Raw genomic sequence first — 20957 nt, 5'->3', positions numbered from 1 at the left:
AATCCATGTAGGAATAAAAGATTTCTACCAAATCTCAGAAGTATGATAATTTATAGATGAATCATCTGACTTTTACTTTCAGACAAGGAAGGCTTCTTAGCCTTAGCCTTTAAAGTACTATTTCAATTCCTATTAAATATTTCTTTTCAGAGTAACTCTTTCCTCCCGTTTATTATTTATGTTTTTCTCAAGGCTCCCTCTGTTACATCATTTGTTTTCTGTATGCAACCAGCCCTGTTAAATTCCTGCTGAGCAGAGGATGACATTTCTTCATTCTACACGTGGCTTCCACAATCTCTCAGATTCCCAAGCACATTCAAGAAGGCTTTTTTTTTTTTTTTTTTTTCTCTACAACTTATTTGATTAAGGCAAGAGATTCACAGTTTCAGCAATTTCCCCTCTGCTCTCTGCAATACAAACACCCCCAGCTTCCCCAGCTGCAAGAGGTTTCAACTCAATAACATTTAGGGATCCTTTTTCTGGAGTTTTTCCATTTTAGTTTTTTCATCTGTTCTTCAAGACTATTTTCCAATTGCTATCAGCCAGGGAAGAACAGGGTCCCAGGCTCTGATGGGACTATCAGCACACTCCTACATCTGTGGACCAAAAATAGCACCTAGAGCCACAAAGTGTGTCAGAAAAGCAGAATTTCAGAAGCCATGCCTATATATTATCTGTTTTAGAAATTTTCAGTTATTAGGTCACGTGTCACCAAGACCAAGGTTCTGGAAAATACCAGTGTCCCAGAAACCAACACTGCACTGGAGAAACTAAACAGAGAATATCACTACTTGCACAGAGAAGTTTAAGATGTTCAACACTGAATACTAAAGGCCTCTTCACATTAAATGCTGTGAGAAATAAAATGCAGGTCTTTATTGAAATGTGTGTGCTCATACAAAATTTCTCCTTGACATTTCAGAAGTATTGTAGCTTTTCCCAGGAACCAAGATCTATACAGCTCAGAACTGAAATGACAGTTTTGTTTGGAAAGAAAAAAAAAAAAGAAAAAAGAAAAAAACACTTTACACACTTTTCACACCACTTTATTTGCTTTTCCTACCTGCTTTATTGTTGAGAAATCTGTAAGAGAAAGAAAAACTTCTGTTAAGGAATTTCCTATGCTCATTAACAGGAGTGACAGGTCCCTCATGGGAAAAGGGGGACTCCAGCACAATGTGCTTCTCCTACAGGATATTTCAGAAATTTTGGCTGCCATCTGACAAGACTGGCCCAAGCATAAAGAACAATGCTCAGTCTGTCACCGGAGCCTGTAAGATTCCTTGCAGTTGCTCATAAAGCCATGGGTGCAGAGGAGTCCCTGACGTGACAAAAGCCTCTGGACACTGCAGCAAAACCAACCAAGGAGGAGACAGACAAAGGTCATTAGTGCTCACCAGGGCTGGAAAACGCATCAGCCACCACTGCAGCAAGAAGATGCCTCTGCCACATAACTGCTTTTCCAGACTTACCCAGACATAGTTAAATCACAAAAAAAATCAGAGGCCAGAAAGACCTGGTAGGTCTTCCAGTCCACCCTCCAGTGCAGGTGACTGTAAGGTGACTCTTCTGTATCTGCATCAGATAAAAGATGTAGTGCTACAGGCAGTGTGTGGGGTCTGGTTTCCATCCAGCCCCAGACTTTAAACAAAATACAACTGGAAATTCATTTTGGTCAAAACCTCAGAAGTCGCACAACAGATACAGAACATAGACTTCCACATAATGCTTGGATGAGTCCTGCCAGACACAGGCACATCTGAGCACATTTAAGACAGAAAGGCCTGAAGGCAGAGGCTTTAGATGCTGTCCATTACTAAATTATTTTCCAAATAAAATGAGAGTGAAACATTAGTAAAGCCTGTCCATCACTGACAATGTAGCTTAACAGACCTACACTGGTAGAATGGGGTATGCCAACAAAAACAAAACAGGTTTTACTGATTCTAGATCTTCTCATTTTCTAAGTTCTCTGGCAAAAATTGATTTAAGCCTGTTCACTTCCAAGGATTTATAAATATGCATACCTAATGGACTAGCTAGGACAACCATGGTATGAGCTACAACACACAAATCAGGTTAAGAGTTGCATTTCGAAGAAGGGTGGTTTTGACTTTCCACTGCACCACACATTTAAAGAAATGTAGCATATTAAAAGCATGAAGATTCTACATCAAAACATTTACTGCTCTCACACCACAAAACCAAGTTAGTACTAAAGCAGCAATACTGCAAGGATTTGTCTTTCAAGAAATTTTAATATATGAAGATGACATGATAAGAAAATATTGATACCAAGGATTTTGGCAGTAAAGAAACTTCTGTTAGAAGTCAGTTTTGACAATTCTTTGAATCTATAATACTAAAATGTCATTTGTCTATCCATGTGAGATTTAGCTTTGGCAGTGTTTCAAAAGTGAAAAAAAAAACACTCTTTGTTATATATTTTCTCTACAACAATGTATTTTCAAAGCTAAGAGGTCATATTCTCTTGAGAAGAATAGTAAGATGCATATCAAGTTACAGAAATACTTTCAGAAAATAGCTAAGTTTGAATACTCACAATAATCAATGGTTCAACTGTGGATAAAAGCACAAAGTGTGGAATTTATTGTCAACACTTGGAACTTAAAAGCTTTCAAATAATTTCTTCAATTCAGATATTCATTGCTCTGTTCAAGCTAAATTAAACCACTTGAAATCTAATCTAGTTATCTTCATATAAATTTGTCTATTGTTAAGTGATGTCATTATCACAACCTCTCCCCTTTTTCTATTTTTTTATTACAGGCTATTCCACATACAGGTCTGGAAAACTGAGCTCTCTGGCTCATAGGGCAATATTTTTTTAAAGCTTTAAAAAGGAAAAGGAGGGAGAGAAGGTTAGAAAACAAAGACAAGCAGTGCACTAATTGTTCAACCCTGACCTCTTCCAAACCATTGCAAAACTGTTAACAGTTGCCTGAGCTGTCTTCATGCAATTCAGCTTTGGTCTTTTTCAACAGCCACAGGGCTGCATTTCAAAAAATAGGAGATCTGTATTTTTTTTTTTTTTTGTATGAAAACAAATGATCTTTAATTTAAATTGAAAAAAATTCCTGTGAAAAGATTATTCACTCACTGCAGTTGGTGATCCATCCAACTATGGTGATTCTGCCAACTGTGCTCAGCTGATAAAGACATTAAAATAACAAGAAATTATTACATCTAATTTTCTGAGTACTTACAGATTCTTGGATTTGAATGCTTCAGCAAAGTGCTGCACACTCTGAAGAGAAGCAAGGTCTAAGGTCATTGCCTCTACCTTGGCTTTATGCTGGAACAAGAGAAAATATAAAAAAGGATAAATAACAGCAAGCTCAGTTCACAGTATCACATTACAGTAAATGTGTTATGAAATTTGTCTGATTCCCTTGTTTAACATTATAACCCCAGAGTGAATACAAATCATCAAAAGGGATGGATGAGCACAACATTTAGTGCCAAAAGCAGCATTTGTGATTTGGCGATTCTGCTAAAAACATACACTATGTAATGCACAGCTTTATATAATGCAATGAATAGACTCAAGTCAGTGTTAAGGTTAATAGGTATCTTTTTGCTTTGATTTTGATGGTGAAACTTATGTAACTCATGAAATAAAAAGTAGAGTAAGTGCTATTCTCAATATATGCTATTTTTTGGAACCATACCATTAGGGAAAAAAAAAAAAAAACTGGCAAATACTCTATAAAAAACAGCTACCTTGAGATTGCACATATTAATCCAAAAAAATCTATTTTTCATAGTTGGTGATATAAAGGACAGTAAAAATATGACTACAGAAAATAACAGATCAGTCTACACAGTGTTTTATACAGTAAGAGTTTACCAGGACATATTATAAATGCCCAGAGAAGTTGTGGACTCCCCATCCCTGGAAGTGTCCAAGGCCAGGCTGGACGGGGCTTGGAGCAACCTGGGATAGCGGAAGGTGTCCCTGCCCATGGCAGGGGGTCAGAACAAGTTGGGCTTTAATGTCCAACCCAAACCATTCTGTGTCTTCAAAAGAAATTCTGTATATACCTAAAGTAAACTTTTCACCTAGGAGAGGACACACTATCCCAAAACACAATTTTCAGCTTTAAGATCCCTGTTTCCAGGTATTTTGAAACTCCACATCTCAGAACAAAATGAACCAAAAGATGTGCACCTATTTTCATCACAACACTAAAGTCATCACAGAACCAAGTAGCTGGTGGTTGCACCAGGGATCTGCTGGGATTACAAGGTTATACCATGAGCATTGCTGGAGGAATGAAAGGACAGCAGCACACAAGTCAGCACAGAAGGAATCCAGGAAGACTGTCCCATTGTCTCCCAAGCTCGAGTGATCCATCTGATCTCCCCAATTAATTACATCAGGCACTTTTCTCCCTTATGCCTGTTTTCCATTTTGCTAGTACCCATTCTGCCAAACTTCACAGGTTTGGTTTAAACAGAATATCACTCCAATTCCTCTTGTCCCATTCCAGCCAGACTTATCAGGACAGCAAAATAAACACAACTAAAATTTCAACAGGTTCAATTTCCATAGGAAGTATCAATTGATGGAGTTGGAAAATGCTAAACCAAACTTTGCTACAAAGAGTTTTTTACCCCCACAAGATGCACATCATTCTGGAATTCATTCTGCCCCACTGGGTAAATATTTTCTTCTCTTTGATGGTTAGAGACTTGAGAAAGATGATGCTGCCTTGCATTATGCAATAGAACTCCAGAACAGTTTCTCTTCAGCTGTGCAGTTCAAAGTTGTTTACTCACTACAGAAGTCATGTGCATAGTTGGGTTTACTTTGCCTCTGCTTTCCTCAGCTGAAACATTCTCCTGTCTCTCCCAAGGGTAAAAGGACAAGAATGATACAAATACAGGGATATAAGGGGGTCAAAAAACATAATAATCAAGTAGTTCAACAGACTAGACCATAAGCTGTCAGCTACTGTCCTCTTGGGGACAAGGATTCAAGTCATGCAACATCACTCAGGTAACGCTTTTCCTCTTGGCTTCTGCTACTGATTCCAGGAACAGAAAAGAGGTGTCTGTACTTCAAGTCCAAAAGAAAAAAAGAAAGTATGAAGCCTCCAAAATACCTTCTGAAATAGAAGGTAAGCAGACTCAGATTGGCCTGATTTGGGGATTAATATATTGAAAACATAAAAATCAGAAATTTAAAAATCTTAATATTTTTTCCAACTTCTTCCTGCTTTTGCCGTTTAAAACCTTGATGGTTGCAGCCAGTGTTTCCTTCATAGGCACAGAAGGCACATACTGAGCACAGACAAATGCATTTACTCTGTTTTCCTCACAGGAAAAACTGGAGCATGGGACATCCAAAGCACTCAGAACCTGACAGCTCAGCATCTGAAGGCTCTCAAGAAGACAGATGTGAGTGTTTTCTCCAAGCACAAGAGGGGAAGAAATCACTTGAATGTACCATGAGTTTAGGCAAGTTCCCCAACTTTTTTTTGTTTCAGATTCTCCCATCAACTGAGAATCCAGCACCTCTCACCCCAGAGGTTTTCTGCAGACCACCAATTCCTACTACAGTTTGAGACTGTGAAACACTAAGCCTTTAGTATCAATTCATTTTATTCCAAATTTTCCACCGTTACTTATATCACAATACCTCTTTTTAAAAACCTATGAATAAGGCAATATACTTGCAAGGTATGTATAATGTAAGAATATCTCCATTAAATGATAAGTAGAAGGTTTTATGTTTGTTTTCTTACAGTAGCTCAGGATTACCTCTCTTATAATGTTTTCCCTCTTCCCCTAGAAGCCTAGGTGTCACATTGTGATATGTATACAAGAGCATAGGGGGTTTTAATAAAAAATAAAACTAAAAATCATTTTTGCTAAAAGGCATCTTAACTGTAATTGTTCTCTGCAGTCAGAACTGATTGGTAATGGTGTGCTGCAAATCCTGATCTAATGTGCCATAATTATATTATGCTGATGTCTCTCACTACTTCACTTCACATGTTTTTAGTACTGAATTATGCCTCATTTTATGTTGTGAAACCTTAAATGAGACTTGCCACCTTCCCAAATACAGGAGACAGCCTTTAAACTGCCATCATCAAATCAACACACTAAGGCAGGAAACTCCAGAATTTTGAAAATTAAATTGACAAAAGGTAGTAATGTTCCCTCCACTACTTTATTTTCAATTACATCATTTAAGAAGAAAGTAGATACTGAAATGAGTGTAAAATAATTTAAAGAGCTCTTTTCTGAACCACAGGACATGGTGCCATTGAAAAGCTGTGCAAAATGAACTGCTATCCTTGCTGCAGATACCCAGGACAAATGTCCCACCTGCATCCAAAACCCCTTCAGGACTAGAGCCAGACCAGCTCTGCAAAGTGGCCAAAGGAGAACAGACACGAGGGGAGGGGACACCTCTGCTGCCTGCTGAGCCCTGTGAAGTCCAGGTCAGCCAGAACCAGCTGGGAGGTTTGAGTTTGGGATGGGGGTTTCTGTATTTCATTAAGCCCAACGAGCAGTTCAAGGCTAACAATGTCCAGGCATCAACGTGGTGCCTTTGAAGAAACAGACAAAGGCAAATCAATCCCCAGTTCCAAACAAGTCCTCTTCTAAACCCAACATAATAACACTTTGAAAAGTCCAAAGAAAAATATTATCTTGTATTTCATGTTTCACACTCAGTTCTAAAAGCCTTTCATCAGTATTTCCAGGTAAGTTTCATTACTCTATACAACTGCAGAAAACAGCTTATTCAGTTTTGTATGTAAGCTGCTCCCTACTGGAGCAAAAATATTAAAAATGCTTAAGTGCAATTGGCTATACTTTGCACTCATGCTAGAAAAATGCTTATTGAGCCAGAAAGTAACACAAAAGTGAAAACCCCCAGAAAGCCAGCTATTTCACTATATGCAATGCATTCACTTTACAGCCTAAAAATTGTTTAAAAATGAACACTGCATGGTAGAGTAGTTTGGCAGTAAACATGATTGTGCATTTGTGTCTTGGTATTGAAGAAGGAGCTTTTTTTCATAGTGAATTTTTCATTCAAATGTAAGTGATGATTTACGTTAAATATAGGTAAAGCATAGCTACATTTTCCTGAAGGATTGCAAGGAAGTGAAGAGCAGTACAATAAGTTGAAGCATAAAAGCTTTCTCTGTCATAATATTTATTATAATGGCATATAAAATAGCTGAAATAAATAATAGATGACTAAAAGTAAATTCATATGATAAAGAATCTTTCAGCAGACACCATTACTTCTGACTGCTCCAGTTTCATACAGAGTTGAAGAGTCTTAATAAATATGCTGTAGCCTTTGTATCTTATGTAAGTACAAGTCATTTTGTGAGGGCCTACTTAAAATGTACCGGAGTGGACACTACATAATTTACTGTATAATTTTCCTCTCAGAAAATAGTGTGTGTACATCTTCAATGTTTAAAAGTCCTTAACTCAAAACTGAATACTTGGCACAACAACAGGAATATCTGACTTTGAGGAACTGAAAGTACAATCAATTGGTAAAAAGTGGTATAATTTAATTCAGAAAAATCTTCATGACAACATCTTGGAATGCAGATAGTTCTGACAGGCTGTCAGAGAAAGAAAATCTTGGGGAAAAAGAAGAATTTTACATCAAAGCTGAAGAAAAATTTGTGGAATTATCTGAAAATAGGTAAACAAATAACCAAATCTCAGCATATGACAAGCAATGCCCACATAAACTCATATTTCCACGTTGAGGATGGAGCAGGGGATGTTTTAGAAGCACATCTGACAATTTGACACATAGCTTATGACAGTCAATAGCCAGTGCCATGCACTATTTATGGGTGTACCTAATGGGGAAAAAGGCTTTCACTCAGGATTAGGACTGCAAATATTATTGTCCCTAATGTAGTCAACATTTGGTACTTCATGCAAAACTGTATTTATGCAATGGCAGCTTCAGCTGGTTGTGTGCTCTGAATGCTCTGCAGCTCCCTGGAGTTGATGGGGATGGATTCATCCCCCTGCTTTTAGAGCAATCTAGCATCTCTGGTAGATGCTCCAATAATGTGTTCTTCTGCTACCTTTGGGATTCATCAATAAAAATCCTTAGAAGACCTTGTGGGGGAACATTTTTAGACTCATTTTTCTAGTTTCCTCCCCTTCCTCCTCTCCCCAACATCAGCAGTATTTGTGCAGTACTTTCAAATTTCCACTAACTTTATTTAAACAACACAAATCAATTTCCCAAATCTTAACCATTTTACTAACCCATTTATGAGATGTACAAGGAAACAGCTGGGACTAACTTGATTCTTCATGAAAAGCAGAGATGAAAAGGATTTCCATCCTTCCATTAGAAAAAAAAAAAATATTTAGTAATACTTGGTTTCACTATTTCCTGATGTCTTTGTTTTACCTGCATTTTGGTTGTAATTTAGTGGTGTAAATTTTTCCATTATTCTTCTTGCTCAATCCTATCATAGTCTGATGCTGTGTGCGACCTCTCCCAAAAATTCATTTGTAAAGCCTGGTTCTTCCTGCTTAAGTAACTAGATCTTCCTGATTTTCACAAAAAATGGAACTCCTGCCGAGGTTGTCTTCATCCAAGTCAAGAGGACAGCACACAGATCAAGATTTAATGGGTCAGTGTGAGCCTGCAAACTGCTCAGATTACTGATCAGCCTTGGACCAACATTTTATCATTAAGAATAAATTATTAGTACCATTGTTTTCTTTGTCTCTATCCCTTCTCCAGAACAATTCTGGATGTTTGGCAGAGAATAATGTTTATCTTTTTGGCATCATCTACAACTTAGAGGCCTCTTCAGAAAAACCTGAAGCCCTCAAGCTGTTGTAGGATTGTCATGCAAAAAAATTGCCTAAAAGTTGCAATTGCCTGAAATTCTGAGCCAAAAAGCCTGAAATTCTGAAGGTGAGAGATGTGGAAAAGTGATAAAGATGGCCTGACAGGAAGGAGTTCAGCTTCTGAGGATGGCATACACCAACCTGGCATTTGGTCCTCACATTTAAACAAATCACTGTTCACAATACTATTTTTCCTTTATCCAAATACTTTATTTACCTATAATTTAAAATCCAAATACAAAAATGGGACTCAAGTCTATAGGTACAGATTGTATATTTGACTTATCATGCAATCACCATTTTAAATTTCCCAATAGTTTTAGAACTTTATCTCTTTCTATTAGTAAATGTCTAAACATTCGTTTCTCTGTGGTTGCTTCATTTTTCAGATTTTAATATCCTTTTTTAATAAATCTTCTGTAATAAATACCATTTACCACTACAATAAGCAATAATGTTATTTCATAATCTTTACATTAGTTAACTCTTAGATCAGTATCTCTATAAATTTGGACTTTCTTATCTTCTGAAGATAATTATAAAGGAAAAAGGGAAAACATCTGCATTTCTTTAAGAAACTAATATCTTCAGTTAAGTAAACTATGCCCCAGCAATCCTAAATCATGCTTAGAAAGAGCAAAAGAAGTCATTCTCCTAAAGATATTTTAAAAATTATTTATTACATAACCAGAGAGAAAAAAAAACATACAAAAACTGCTGAAGTATAATTTCAGAATACTTCATTTAGTAGGCTCCAAATGCCCTGATTTTCTCTGGATGCACATGGTTCCATTGCACACAGGACACATTTGCTTCAATAACAAGAAATTACATGTATTTAAATGAAAATCTACTGTAGATTTTGGCAATAGGAATTTGTTTAGCTCTTAATGCACATGAACTGTGGGTAATTACTTGGGAACATACTTTTAGCTGGATTTTTTTTTTCTTTTGTTTCCCTGGATATAGATCACTTCTTTCCGTCTCCAAACACCCATTCCTGTAAAGCTCATTTGAATTTATCTTGGGGAATCTCAAATAATCTTGGCAATATATAACATCATGTGTATGGTTTACCATTCTAATAAACAAATCTCCTTGTTTAGAGAATGATCAAGGGAGCCTGGGAACATGTAACAGAATCTCAGCTGTGGAGAGCCTCCTATTCAGATGCTTTCAATTCCTTTCATTCTGCACCATTCCAAGTGATAGCAGAATGCATTTTCAAAGAGAGCAACAAGGCAAACAGCATCGGGATAATTTAGAAGCTACAGGCTTTTTTCCTTTTAAAAACTCCCTCTATTTGAAGTTTTTAAGATTAAATAAACCCAGTTTATGGGTTGGTGAGAAGGAGGCAACAGGGCAATGGATTTGTTGGAAATGGCAGAAGCTGGGGGAAAAAGAAGAATTTCTAAATGGACTAAACCAGTAACAGCCCTATTGCAATAGATTATTACCATTGTTAATTACCCATAAAATTAAAGAAGTGTTATCTTATATGTACAGCTCCACACACAGTGGTGTACAAAACTTCCAGCAGGACTTCACACAGTTGTCACAGAGGGAAGGGAGGGCGGCATCCCCACTCCAGACGACAAACAAGAGGAGAAAAGCATGATGGTCAAAAGGGCAACAATGTTTAAGTAAATACAAAATGAACCCTTTTTCCCTGTTCTCTCATGATCCATAACCATAAGCTACGTTGTTGCCTGAAAGTGCAGACATGCACTGTGCAGTGCATTAATCCTTCAAACACTAACAGATGCTGGCAGGGATTTAGGCTGGAATGTATTTACAAAGTGACAAATTATGTTCCGTATTATACAGAGAGAGAAAGAGCACCCACAAATAGGCTGATAAATGTCAGCTGCAGTCACGACAAACGGTTTATTTTTATTATACTGTAACCACAAATGTTTTTTGCAGGGAGGCCCAAAGATTTATTTGTTGCAGGAAAAAAGAAGATTATATATGACACAAAGTAATAACTGTGAGATCACTGATGTTCTGGGCAGCTTGCCCTCCTGGAAGCTGTGTTCAGATTGAAAAATGTTGCTTAAATATGGTACGTTAAATGACACAAAATAAGTAGTTCATAAATCTGTATTCAAACAAAAAAAACTAATAATTAAAGACAATTCTTAGGACATGGCTCCTACAAGCTAGAAAGGAAAGCATACTCTTTCCTCTAGTGGAACGTTGACAATGAAGTAACAATATTGAAATAAATCCGATGAAATTGTTTCAGATCAAAAACCAAGTGCTGTAATTGCGAGATGGAGCAATGTGGGTTCTCGATGCGGTCAGAGCACGGTGGAACAGCTCGTGCAGCGCAATTAATTGGCAGAATAGTGACGTCTGCAGGTTTACAAATGCACTGCAGCTGTTTGGGAGGATGGCAAAGCTTGCCAAGGGATTTAAGGTACAGTCCTTTCCCCCCACTCTTAATATTAGGAAAAAAAAATATCAATATGGTTAAAAGTCATCACTTCTGTATTCATGAATAATGTCAGGATGCTTCAATGTAAGTAGAAATAAATATATGAGACAAAGATATGAAAGAACTGAATAATTAGCTACTTAAGCCATTTTAATTGGCAGTTCATGCTTACAATTTCCTAGATTTAAACAATATAACATTGATAACTTACAGAACAGTATGCTCAAAGAAATAAACACATACACAAACTCTTTTGTTTCCCCAGCTGTTCACATTTCCAAGCTAAGAGATGCATTGAAAATGGTCACATTGATATGTATGTAATTTTAGAAAGTGAAATAAAAGGACTGAATCACATTAGTAAAGATTTCTTGTACAAGGGTTGATAGGATCAGCTTCTTAGTATACACTCAATATACACAATATAGACTTGAACAAAAATATGAAGTCGTTCTGCATGCACAGGAAAATATCAGTACCAGAATATGGAAACCTGTCCTTCTGCCACCTGACCTGTAGTCACTAAAGGAGGAAGCTTTTCTCTACTTTCCTTCTAAAGAAATATGATGTGACAAAGAAAACATGAACAAAATAAACAGAAAGGCTGAAATTAAATTTGAGTGCAAACGTGGCCCATCTCAGGAATCATAAAACCAAACACATCATTAAATAGGTAAGGTAATTCCAAGGTTGTCTGAAAAGCTGAGATCAAAGTCCAGCCCATGTATTTTACAGATGCACAATGGGGCAGCCCCAGACAGGAGGGGTCAGAAGGCCACGTCCCATTGTTCTAATAATTAAGGAAGTTTAAAATGGCTTTAGTGTAAACGTGAAAAAAGTTCACAATCAAGTGTCTTATTCTTAACGATCAGTAACATAAAAAGCTTTGAAATTTTCATTTACTAAATATACATTAATTTTCTGATAAAATTTTGATCTCAAGATAACAAAAGTAATCCCGAAAATAATTGTCTCATGCAGCAATACAGAGAGAGAGTGGACAGTCTCTCATCATTAAACTTACTACAACATTTGTTTCCTAAATACAACTTGTGTATGAAAAATATGGTCAGAAAGATGAAGAATATGCCTTAAAAATTATATTTGCACAGGTATTTATACATAAAAAACAAGGAAGTGGTGCCAGGACAGCAAATAAAGCAGCAGGCAAAGCACAACAATCACCTACTTCCAGCTTTAAATATTTGCCTGAAGAATAGGTGTGAGAGATTAATACAAATACTTTACAGATAAGAGGAAAAAAATAATTTTAAAAAAACCCTCCAAAGACCCCCACTGCCTTTCCCCTTTCTAAAGGAGGAACAATCCCTGAAAACAAAGAGCTGAACACAAGAGAAGCAGCATGCTAAGTTTGGGAGCAAGTCTCTCTCTACTGGACAGAGAGACTTTTCAGATGCCTTCTGCAATCCTGCAACCAGAAGTGTTAATGCCAAATTTTAATGTAGTCATTCAATTATTAAATTGCTTTTAATTTAACAGATATTGTTACACAGCTAAATAACCAGCACATATTCTACCTTGAAATGTTGGGGTTTAAGCAAGTAGTTTAGGCTTTTCCCAAATGTTAAGGTAAATACTGTCTGTACCTACCTGAACACCTGAAAAAATAGCAGGTACTGTGTATCTTACCCATATGCCACATGCAAAAATGTAAAACATATTAAAAAAAAATTCAAAAGGAAAATTTCCAAGCAGATGTTTATAAACAGAAGGTAACGGATAAAAACCCAAACACAATGCTGCATTATGTTACATGATTCACTGATGAACCCATTGGAACTACAGCAAAAAGCCCTTCTGGAAAACTTCCAGAAATTAAAAGGTGCAAACAAGCTGCCTAATACCCTTGCGTAGACTGAATTCTTATGAAGAAAATAAAGTTTATTGTCTGGAAACAGAGAAAGCATGAGGAAAGCACTAAAGCAATGGAGGTGAACAATTAGACAGATGTTCACTTAAGGAAATAAAGAGAACAGAAGAAGCCATCACTGAGGAATTTTACGAGAATACTGACAACTCTGCACCTCATCAAGGGCACTGGTAAAGTTAAAGCCACTGAAGCCATTTCTCCCCAGCTCCAGTATAACTGCTGACCTTGCAAAAGTCTGCATTTAGCAAATGTGGCTTAGGAAAATAGCATTAGACTTTTCATTCTACTATTTTTTCCCCAAGTCCGTTTATATACCCTACTGTATATTTCAAGAAAATTGACTTTATTTCCTTGTGTAATATTACATGTACTCTGAATTTTTTCCTAACTCTGCTCAGGTATCAGGAAAAACTATACTTACAAAGCCTTTGTTGCTTAAGTAAAATTAAATACTATCAATTACATCTGAGATTCATAAATGCATATACATGAATAGCTGGAATGGCTTTTGTTTAACATGATTATAGATATGTTTCTAAAATAGTCAGGGTTTGCACAAGATACAATCTAGCAATCTGGACATGTTTTAGAACTTAGAACATTTGGCATTTAACTACTGAAAGAAAAATGGAGTAAAGGCATATTTTGTTGATAAACTGTCTCATAGAGCAAAAAAATACGGGCATACAGGCAAAAGGAGGAGCAATTAATAATAAGAGGCAAGATTTTTTGTCAAGGACAGAAATCTTACTCTTCTGTGCTCATGCACACTGAAGTACAAATGTAATTTGTTCCACAAATGTATCTCCTGCTTAAAATATAGTTTAAAAATTCTTGGTTTTGATACTACTTCTCTTGCAGATTCTCAGGAAAAAAGTAACCTCCAAATCTCAAGTGCATAAGTGATTACTCCTTTTATCTGCTCATGTATTTTCAGAAATTACTGTCAAAGAAATCAGAAGATGTATCTCACTATCACTAACAGAACTTCCATCACTTTCCTGAGTGCACCAGGCTGCTGCCCACAACATTCCCCAAATGTTCCTGAACTTTAATTTAAACACAACACCCCTCACCTTCCTCATACAGTACAGGCTACACAAATACCAGAAGTGGACTCAGCATTACCCAGCTGTCCAGGAGCTCTCCCCAGCACTGGAAACTGCACACATCAAGCTTGTTTGGTAACATTATTGGCACAATTTGGGTTGTAGGAAGAGGGAGGTACAAGTTAAAAGCTATGTCCTTATCTAAATATTACTTGCACACAAAGCAAACGGAAATCCTGTGAAGTAGATCTTTATAAAATACTCCTGGTCTTCACCAGCCCCAGTTCCAGTCCCAGAGGAGAAGGGAGAGCTCACCCACTGCAAATGGTTTTGCAGTGTTTGCAATGCAACCAGGACTTGGCCCAGGTCTGCAGGGGACAGCCTGCACATTTCCTACACACTCAGGTTTGAAAGTTCTCGGTAACCTGGGACAAATCCACAGGAAAATGTCATGATTCACATTTTAAATAATATAAAAGATGTGGAATGTGATTGATTTCACACTAGAGAGAATTGAAATTACAGTTATGAGATAGGTTTTTTCATGTATTGTAAGGTCAAGTAATAGTAAATAATTAATGAATTATGAAACAAGTTTTCCACAAGGCAACACATAAATTCTATTCAATAGGATCTAAATGTGTAGTTACACCAAAAGGCCAGATAATACATCACAAAATGAAAATGCATGATGCTGAGGAATAAAGGGGGGCTGCCATTATATTGGAACAACTGTTACTCTTGTGGAATATAAATAAGATCTTCCCATACATACATATCATTTTCATAACTTTTACATCTCATAATCTACAGGAAAAAGAAAAGAAAGCATTTCCAACTTCTTCTGTCATTGTTTTTTATAGTAAATCTGTTTCCTCACCTCTCCAGCAGTTGGAGGGGTTCTCATGCATTGGGGAGTAGAATGATGAAGTGGATCAGAGTCTGGATGAAACCACAGTGCTCCTTCTCTGATCTTACTGCTGATTTGATTCTTGGCTAAAATCGATGTGTTGCTGATCCATACTCCCTCTTCACCAGCATAAATTTCACATTCTGTGATGCTCAGGCTGTCTCCTAGAATTTAGTTGAATCCACAATGTGATGTTGTAGCTACCTTGGTTAGATCACTGTGGGTCACTGACACACAGTCAGTAACCTGAATGGGAGGCAAGAATTCAAAACAGAAACACCAAAACATATTTCTTGCCTTGACATCATAAAATTAGTTGAGTTTGAGATTTCTGGATTAGTAGATGGGAAACTTTTTTATCCATCTGTATAAAATCCTGTTCTGACTCTAATAATGTTGTTCTGACCTGCAAGACCGTGAGATACTGGATTTTCTTTCCTGCAATAAGGAAAAGGTTTTGCTTAAAGATGCCAATACTCTGGATTTCAGGTTCAACTACATACAGAAAAGGACCAAGGGGAGGAGGAAACATTATCAACATTTGAGGAATGTGTTTCTTATTTATGGTGGCTGCTTAAAGTCACTTGAAAATTTCACAGGGGCTAGTAAATAAATAAAAAAATATAAGAAACAAAGAGGGAGAGTTTCTGCCGAATTTGTGTATCAAATGCAGATAATTTATCACATCTACTTCATAAAGAATCCTGACTAAAAGCCCTGAAATAATTCAAAGTCAGGTGTTAGGTCTCCAACAGCGACTGCCTCACCCTCAAATGTCTTTGGTTTGGGTCTCAGTAGCTGCAGGGAGGAGCAAGCAGTGACAGCACACACAGCAAAAACAGAGTCAGTTTTGAGATCATTTACAAGCTCCCTCATCTGCAGAGCTATAAATGTTCACCAATAACCTGCAGTAGTGTAAATATAAGGAGCTGGAACCCAGTCCTACCAAAATACATCAAGTTGCATTGAGATGTAATTTGATCCATGAACACCCCATGGCAACACGCTGTGCTCTGCTGCCAGACTGAAAGACAAATTACTGAAGTAGAAATGAAGGCTTGTTTTTTTTTTTTTTTTTTAGGCTTGCAACTTTTAAGAAATACACACAAAAAAAATAATTTTTCAAGGAAATCTGGAAGAGATTTTACCTTTTGCTCTGGAAGAAATGTTAACTTCCAAAAACTTACAGCAGTTTTCAGAGATACTTAAAATAGCATCTTTTATGATGTAATTTTCAAAAAGTGACTTACAAAGACTCAGTCTAAATGCAAAGGCAAATTCTCTAGACATTGTAGAAAGCTAATTTTCAATGAGCAACCTTCTAAACTTCTATAATAGATTTTATAAATCATTTGATACCATCTAATGCTGAAAGCAGTCAGAACCATGCAGGCTTTCACGGGAAACCCATGGTTCCTATGCTGTGCTCCACAGACTATGTTAAATAATTTACAGAATCCTACAGTTCTTGCAGCATTTTCAGGTACAGGTTTCACAGCCATGATGTACCTTACAGAACATTTTCAGAACTGACCATGACACAACAGCTGTGAACTTTGGGGTTAGATTATTTTTCTCATGCACTTCTATCTGGAAAAGCCCATAACCACTGTCAATTTCTATTTTTAACTACATGCCTGACAAAATTAACTGAAAATAGCCCTTTTCTCCCCTTCCATGTCACCATTCAGCATAATTTTTAGTCTTTTTACTTTATTCTGTCTTCTCCAATCTAAACAGCAAATTTGACCAGTTGAAGAATACTGAATTGCACAAAGTTCCACAGAGCATTTTGAGGCATTCACTAATTCTCTCAGGCCCATGAAAAAGCATGTGCCAAGAAAAGGTTTATATTTATAAAACTTTGATTAAGTAGGCAATTTTAGGAGGACAGAGGCAAGTTTTAAAAAAATGAAAGGCTGCAAAAATACTGAATTTTGTTTTAAAAAATCAACAGCATCTATACAATCAACTAAATTTATTATTATTTCATAAATTAAAGTATCCAGCAATGAAAAATGTCATCAATGAAGTAGATGAGGCAATGAGAAGCCATTTATATAGTTTTTAACTCTTGTAAGTTTTAGATGACACTCAAATACTCTTCCTTCCTTTCTGTTGAATTTTAATTCCTTACCAACCTTTAAAAGACCTGTGCTCCTCTTTTTCTGCACTTTTGCTGTGCCCTGGTAACACTGAACAGCTAAAATCAGGCAGTGAAAAGGTTTTCCATTCAAATGACCCATCTGAAGCCAGGCCATTTTTTAAGCAGTAAATCAGAATGGATTCCTGAATTTTAAAGCATTAAACCCAGTCTTTCTCAAGGTTACATGGCAGATCAGAGGCAGAATCTAACCAGAACAACCAGAATCATCCAAGTCTTACAAGAGATGTAAAAATCTTCATGGCATCAGCTCTCATGAATGTGCATCTTAATAAGGTACAGAAAAAGAGAAAATTTAGAACTGACCTTTAAGAAATATTCTTGCTATGCTTTTTAGCCACTGTGATGATAAGGAAAAAGTGTTTTTTCTGAATGAGTATACTGTACCTTTAATGGTTCATTTGTAGTTCAGCGTAAAATCTGAACTATTTGTTGTTCATTGTTGCTATATTCTGTTCCAAGGTTCATAATTTGAAAATTGACTTTGGGGACTTTTTGCTTGGTCTATTAAAATGATTCATGTTGCATTCAACATAAATTGTGCATACACAGAGGAGGTTTAGCACACGTATTCACAGTATAATAACTAAAGTGAATTTTGTACAAGCTGCAGTTTGTGGCAAGGATGCAGTATCATTTATCTTAATTTTTTTTCAGCATTACATTAGGCTCAGGCATTTACATTTTCAGGTATGGCTAAACACTTTAAAACTTTCTTTTTACAGCATGAGTAAAGAGAGAATCAAATCTACATGTTTATATGATGTAACAAAGTAATGCCTTTTTACTGTCTAAAGTACACGTGGATTTACTTTCCATTTACCCTCCTGCACAAAGGCAAATGCAAAGTGCATGAAATATTCACCACCTATGAATCACACAGTGTTCCTATTAAAAAGATGATCATGTTCTGTTTTACCTTTCAAACCATGATATGGTAACAGCCACAGTGTCTAAATGGTTTTGTCACTCAAAACTACCAAAGTAATATACAGTAAGGAATGAGAGTGCTTACAGTGTTTTATATGACTTTAGGACAATCTAGTGTCAACTAAATAAATAATTAAGAGCAGAGATATGATATCAGGCACTAGGCTCAGAAATATTTCTTTTGCAAAAATCTGAGTAAGTGGATTTGCCAGAAGAGTGTGAATCCCACTAAACAGGTGGAGGGCGAAGGAGAAACCAAGATTGTCATCTCTCACTTGATCTTTGAGTCCCAGAAAAACTTCACCTGTTGTTTGTACTTATTTAAAAATTAGTTCAGTATTTCTAACATGGAAATCGTTTAGGAGATGTTTCAACTTTTAGCTCTACTGAGTGTGATTTTTCTCTATGGTTATTTTCTGGTTTTCATTTCTGCAGCACAAATTTCTGCTCATACAGATTTTTAGTATAAAATTGTCAAAGCTTGAGGCTAAAAAACACTCAGAAATTAATATCTATGGACAAACTGTGTGGGCAGAGAGTCTGGAGAAATAGGCTTTCTGTACAAAAGACATGCATCACATAAGAAGAGAATGACCTGCATATTCAGGAACTGATCAATCCCCAGAAACTGTGTTAGTTGGGTACCAACATCGTCACAGAAAAAAACCTTAAAAGCAAACAACTTTATTTATGCAGAGCCCAATAATCCAGAATGGATTTTGCACAAAAAATAGATAAGGAGACATTATGCACTAAATATTGCATTATGAAGGAGCCAAGCTCCTGTGGGAAGTTGAGCCAACATATTATTTTGCATTCAGGGTAGAAAGAAAATAAACTTTTCCTTCTTGTTTTGTTTTTGATGGTTAAGGCAGACAAGAATTATTTAATAACATGTAATACTGACTTCTCTAAAGTTTAATACAATCTGAGAAGCACTTAAAAACTGCAGTGCACTGACACTGAACCAATTCTGACCATCACAGTGGGCCAAAGGGAAAACCCATTTTATCTGTTCAGTTGAACAGATTTTAATGCCTGAAGAGAAAAAGATTGTTGCCATTGCATACAAAGGGGTAACATAAATGCTCACTTCAAAAGTGTTTTCAAACTTTTTAATAAGAGTTGTTCTGATCAGACTTCAGCCATCCAAATATTTAATTTTCTAAGGGGAGATCAGTCCCTAAGGCTGATTCCAGCACCCTGCCACAAAATGAGCCCGACAACCACAGCAGAAGAGCGAGCAACTCCCACACACCTCATTACCACAGGGGCCAAATTTTCAGCAGCTGCCAGCTCCTTTTTCTTCTTTCTAAGCAAACAAAGCCCCAAAATCACCAAAACTCATAAAGTTTCTTAATAGTTACTATTTTTGCTACAAGCAGTATGATTGACATTGTGAAAGACTGGGTGAAGAACAAGAAAAAAACACAAGAGATTTTTTGATTGCACAAAAAAGCACAGAGAAATACATCCCTGACTTTAAATATGGCACAGAAAAAGGTGTCAGAACACATCTTTCCCTCATTTATTTATATAACAACACTCAAATTGTAGGACTTGCTTCTTGCTTTTACAACTTCTGCTTTCATTAGGAGCATCAGTTTCCCATCACATTTTGAAATTACATAAACACTTATCAATATCTAGGAAAGATATAAAGATCTCTACTGATTATATTAATTAAAATTCCAGAAATTCAAGTTAAAAGTGCACTGCAGAAAATGAAGAAAAAAAAAATTCCATGTAGAAGTGCTTAATTTTAAAATGCATCCAGAATCATAGAGATGCAGGAACTGTATGTGTTAAATCATATGGGCTAAAAAAAAAAAAATCTATATTTTAATCTTTTTGGGCAGAAACAAATTATCTTATTTACTACATGAATGGTTTCCTCAATTTGATGCCAATCTTTGGAGGCAACTTCAACCTGTCTGAATTAAACAGTCTGCAAAAGAAAAGACTAGATTATTTATATTACAGAATACTGTTAAAATAAAAATTGAAGTATTACTTTACCATACATTGAAAATAAGAACATGCACATCACTCCAGCTTACAAAAATCTAATTTTACTTTTTCTGTTCTGAGAGAACTTTGATAAGTAGGAGACATGTTTATCTATACACCTGAATATGTGTGTGCATGTTTAAATTCCCCCAAATGGACAGCACCTAAAAAGAGGGGAAATTCACAAAATTGTTTTGTGCCTGTGATTTGTGATTATAAATGCAATGAGAAAAATCTTTGATATTTAACCTTTTAGATGGTCCTAAAGTCCCAACCCAAACCCTTCTATGATTCTGTCACCATCAGTACAATAAAAACATTTTATAATCTATTTAATCCAAAATATCACTTTTTATTGCTGAAACATTTTAAATTTAATAATAATAATTTTTAAAAATAATTCCGAACATCTGTTAAATTACTGTTTGAAAGACTTCATGAGAAAGTTAGAAAACCCAGTGTAAATGTTACCCTTACCAAAGCCAAAAATAAAAGCTGCATGAGCATCTTGAGCTTAAACTGAGGTAACCCAGACATATTAAAGTCTTGGATATCATGCAACTCTTAATGTCACATGTGCTAGCAAGAGAATGTCATATTAAATTAACATCTACTGCTCCTCTACTGACATGTTAGTTTGCATAGAATGACTGAATTTATGTCAAAATTGAAAC

At 36.2% G+C, this 20957-nt stretch overlaps 1 protein-coding gene across 3 annotated transcripts in view; it reads right to left on the bottom strand.

Annotated features, from left to right (window-relative positions):
• The window catches only part of WWOX (WW domain containing oxidoreductase), a 484520-nt gene that overhangs the window by 384228 nt on the left and 79335 nt on the right, over positions 1–20957 (bottom strand). For all 3 annotated transcript variants that reach the window (XM_053986992.1, XM_053986991.1, XM_053986990.1), the window contains exon 6: positions 3228–3316. In XM_053986992.1, the coding sequence (XP_053842967.1) occupies positions 3228–3316 (89 nt within the window). The remainder of the gene's footprint in view (positions 1–3227; positions 3317–20957) is intronic.

This window comes from Vidua macroura, chromosome 11 (assembly GCF_024509145.1).
Source record: "Vidua macroura isolate BioBank_ID:100142 chromosome 11, ASM2450914v1, whole genome shotgun sequence".
NCBI classification, from domain to species: Eukaryota; Metazoa; Chordata; class Aves; order Passeriformes; family Viduidae; genus Vidua; species Vidua macroura.
The sequence above is the reverse complement of the archived record's forward strand: the minus strand, read 5'-3'. Positions and strand labels throughout refer to the sequence as shown.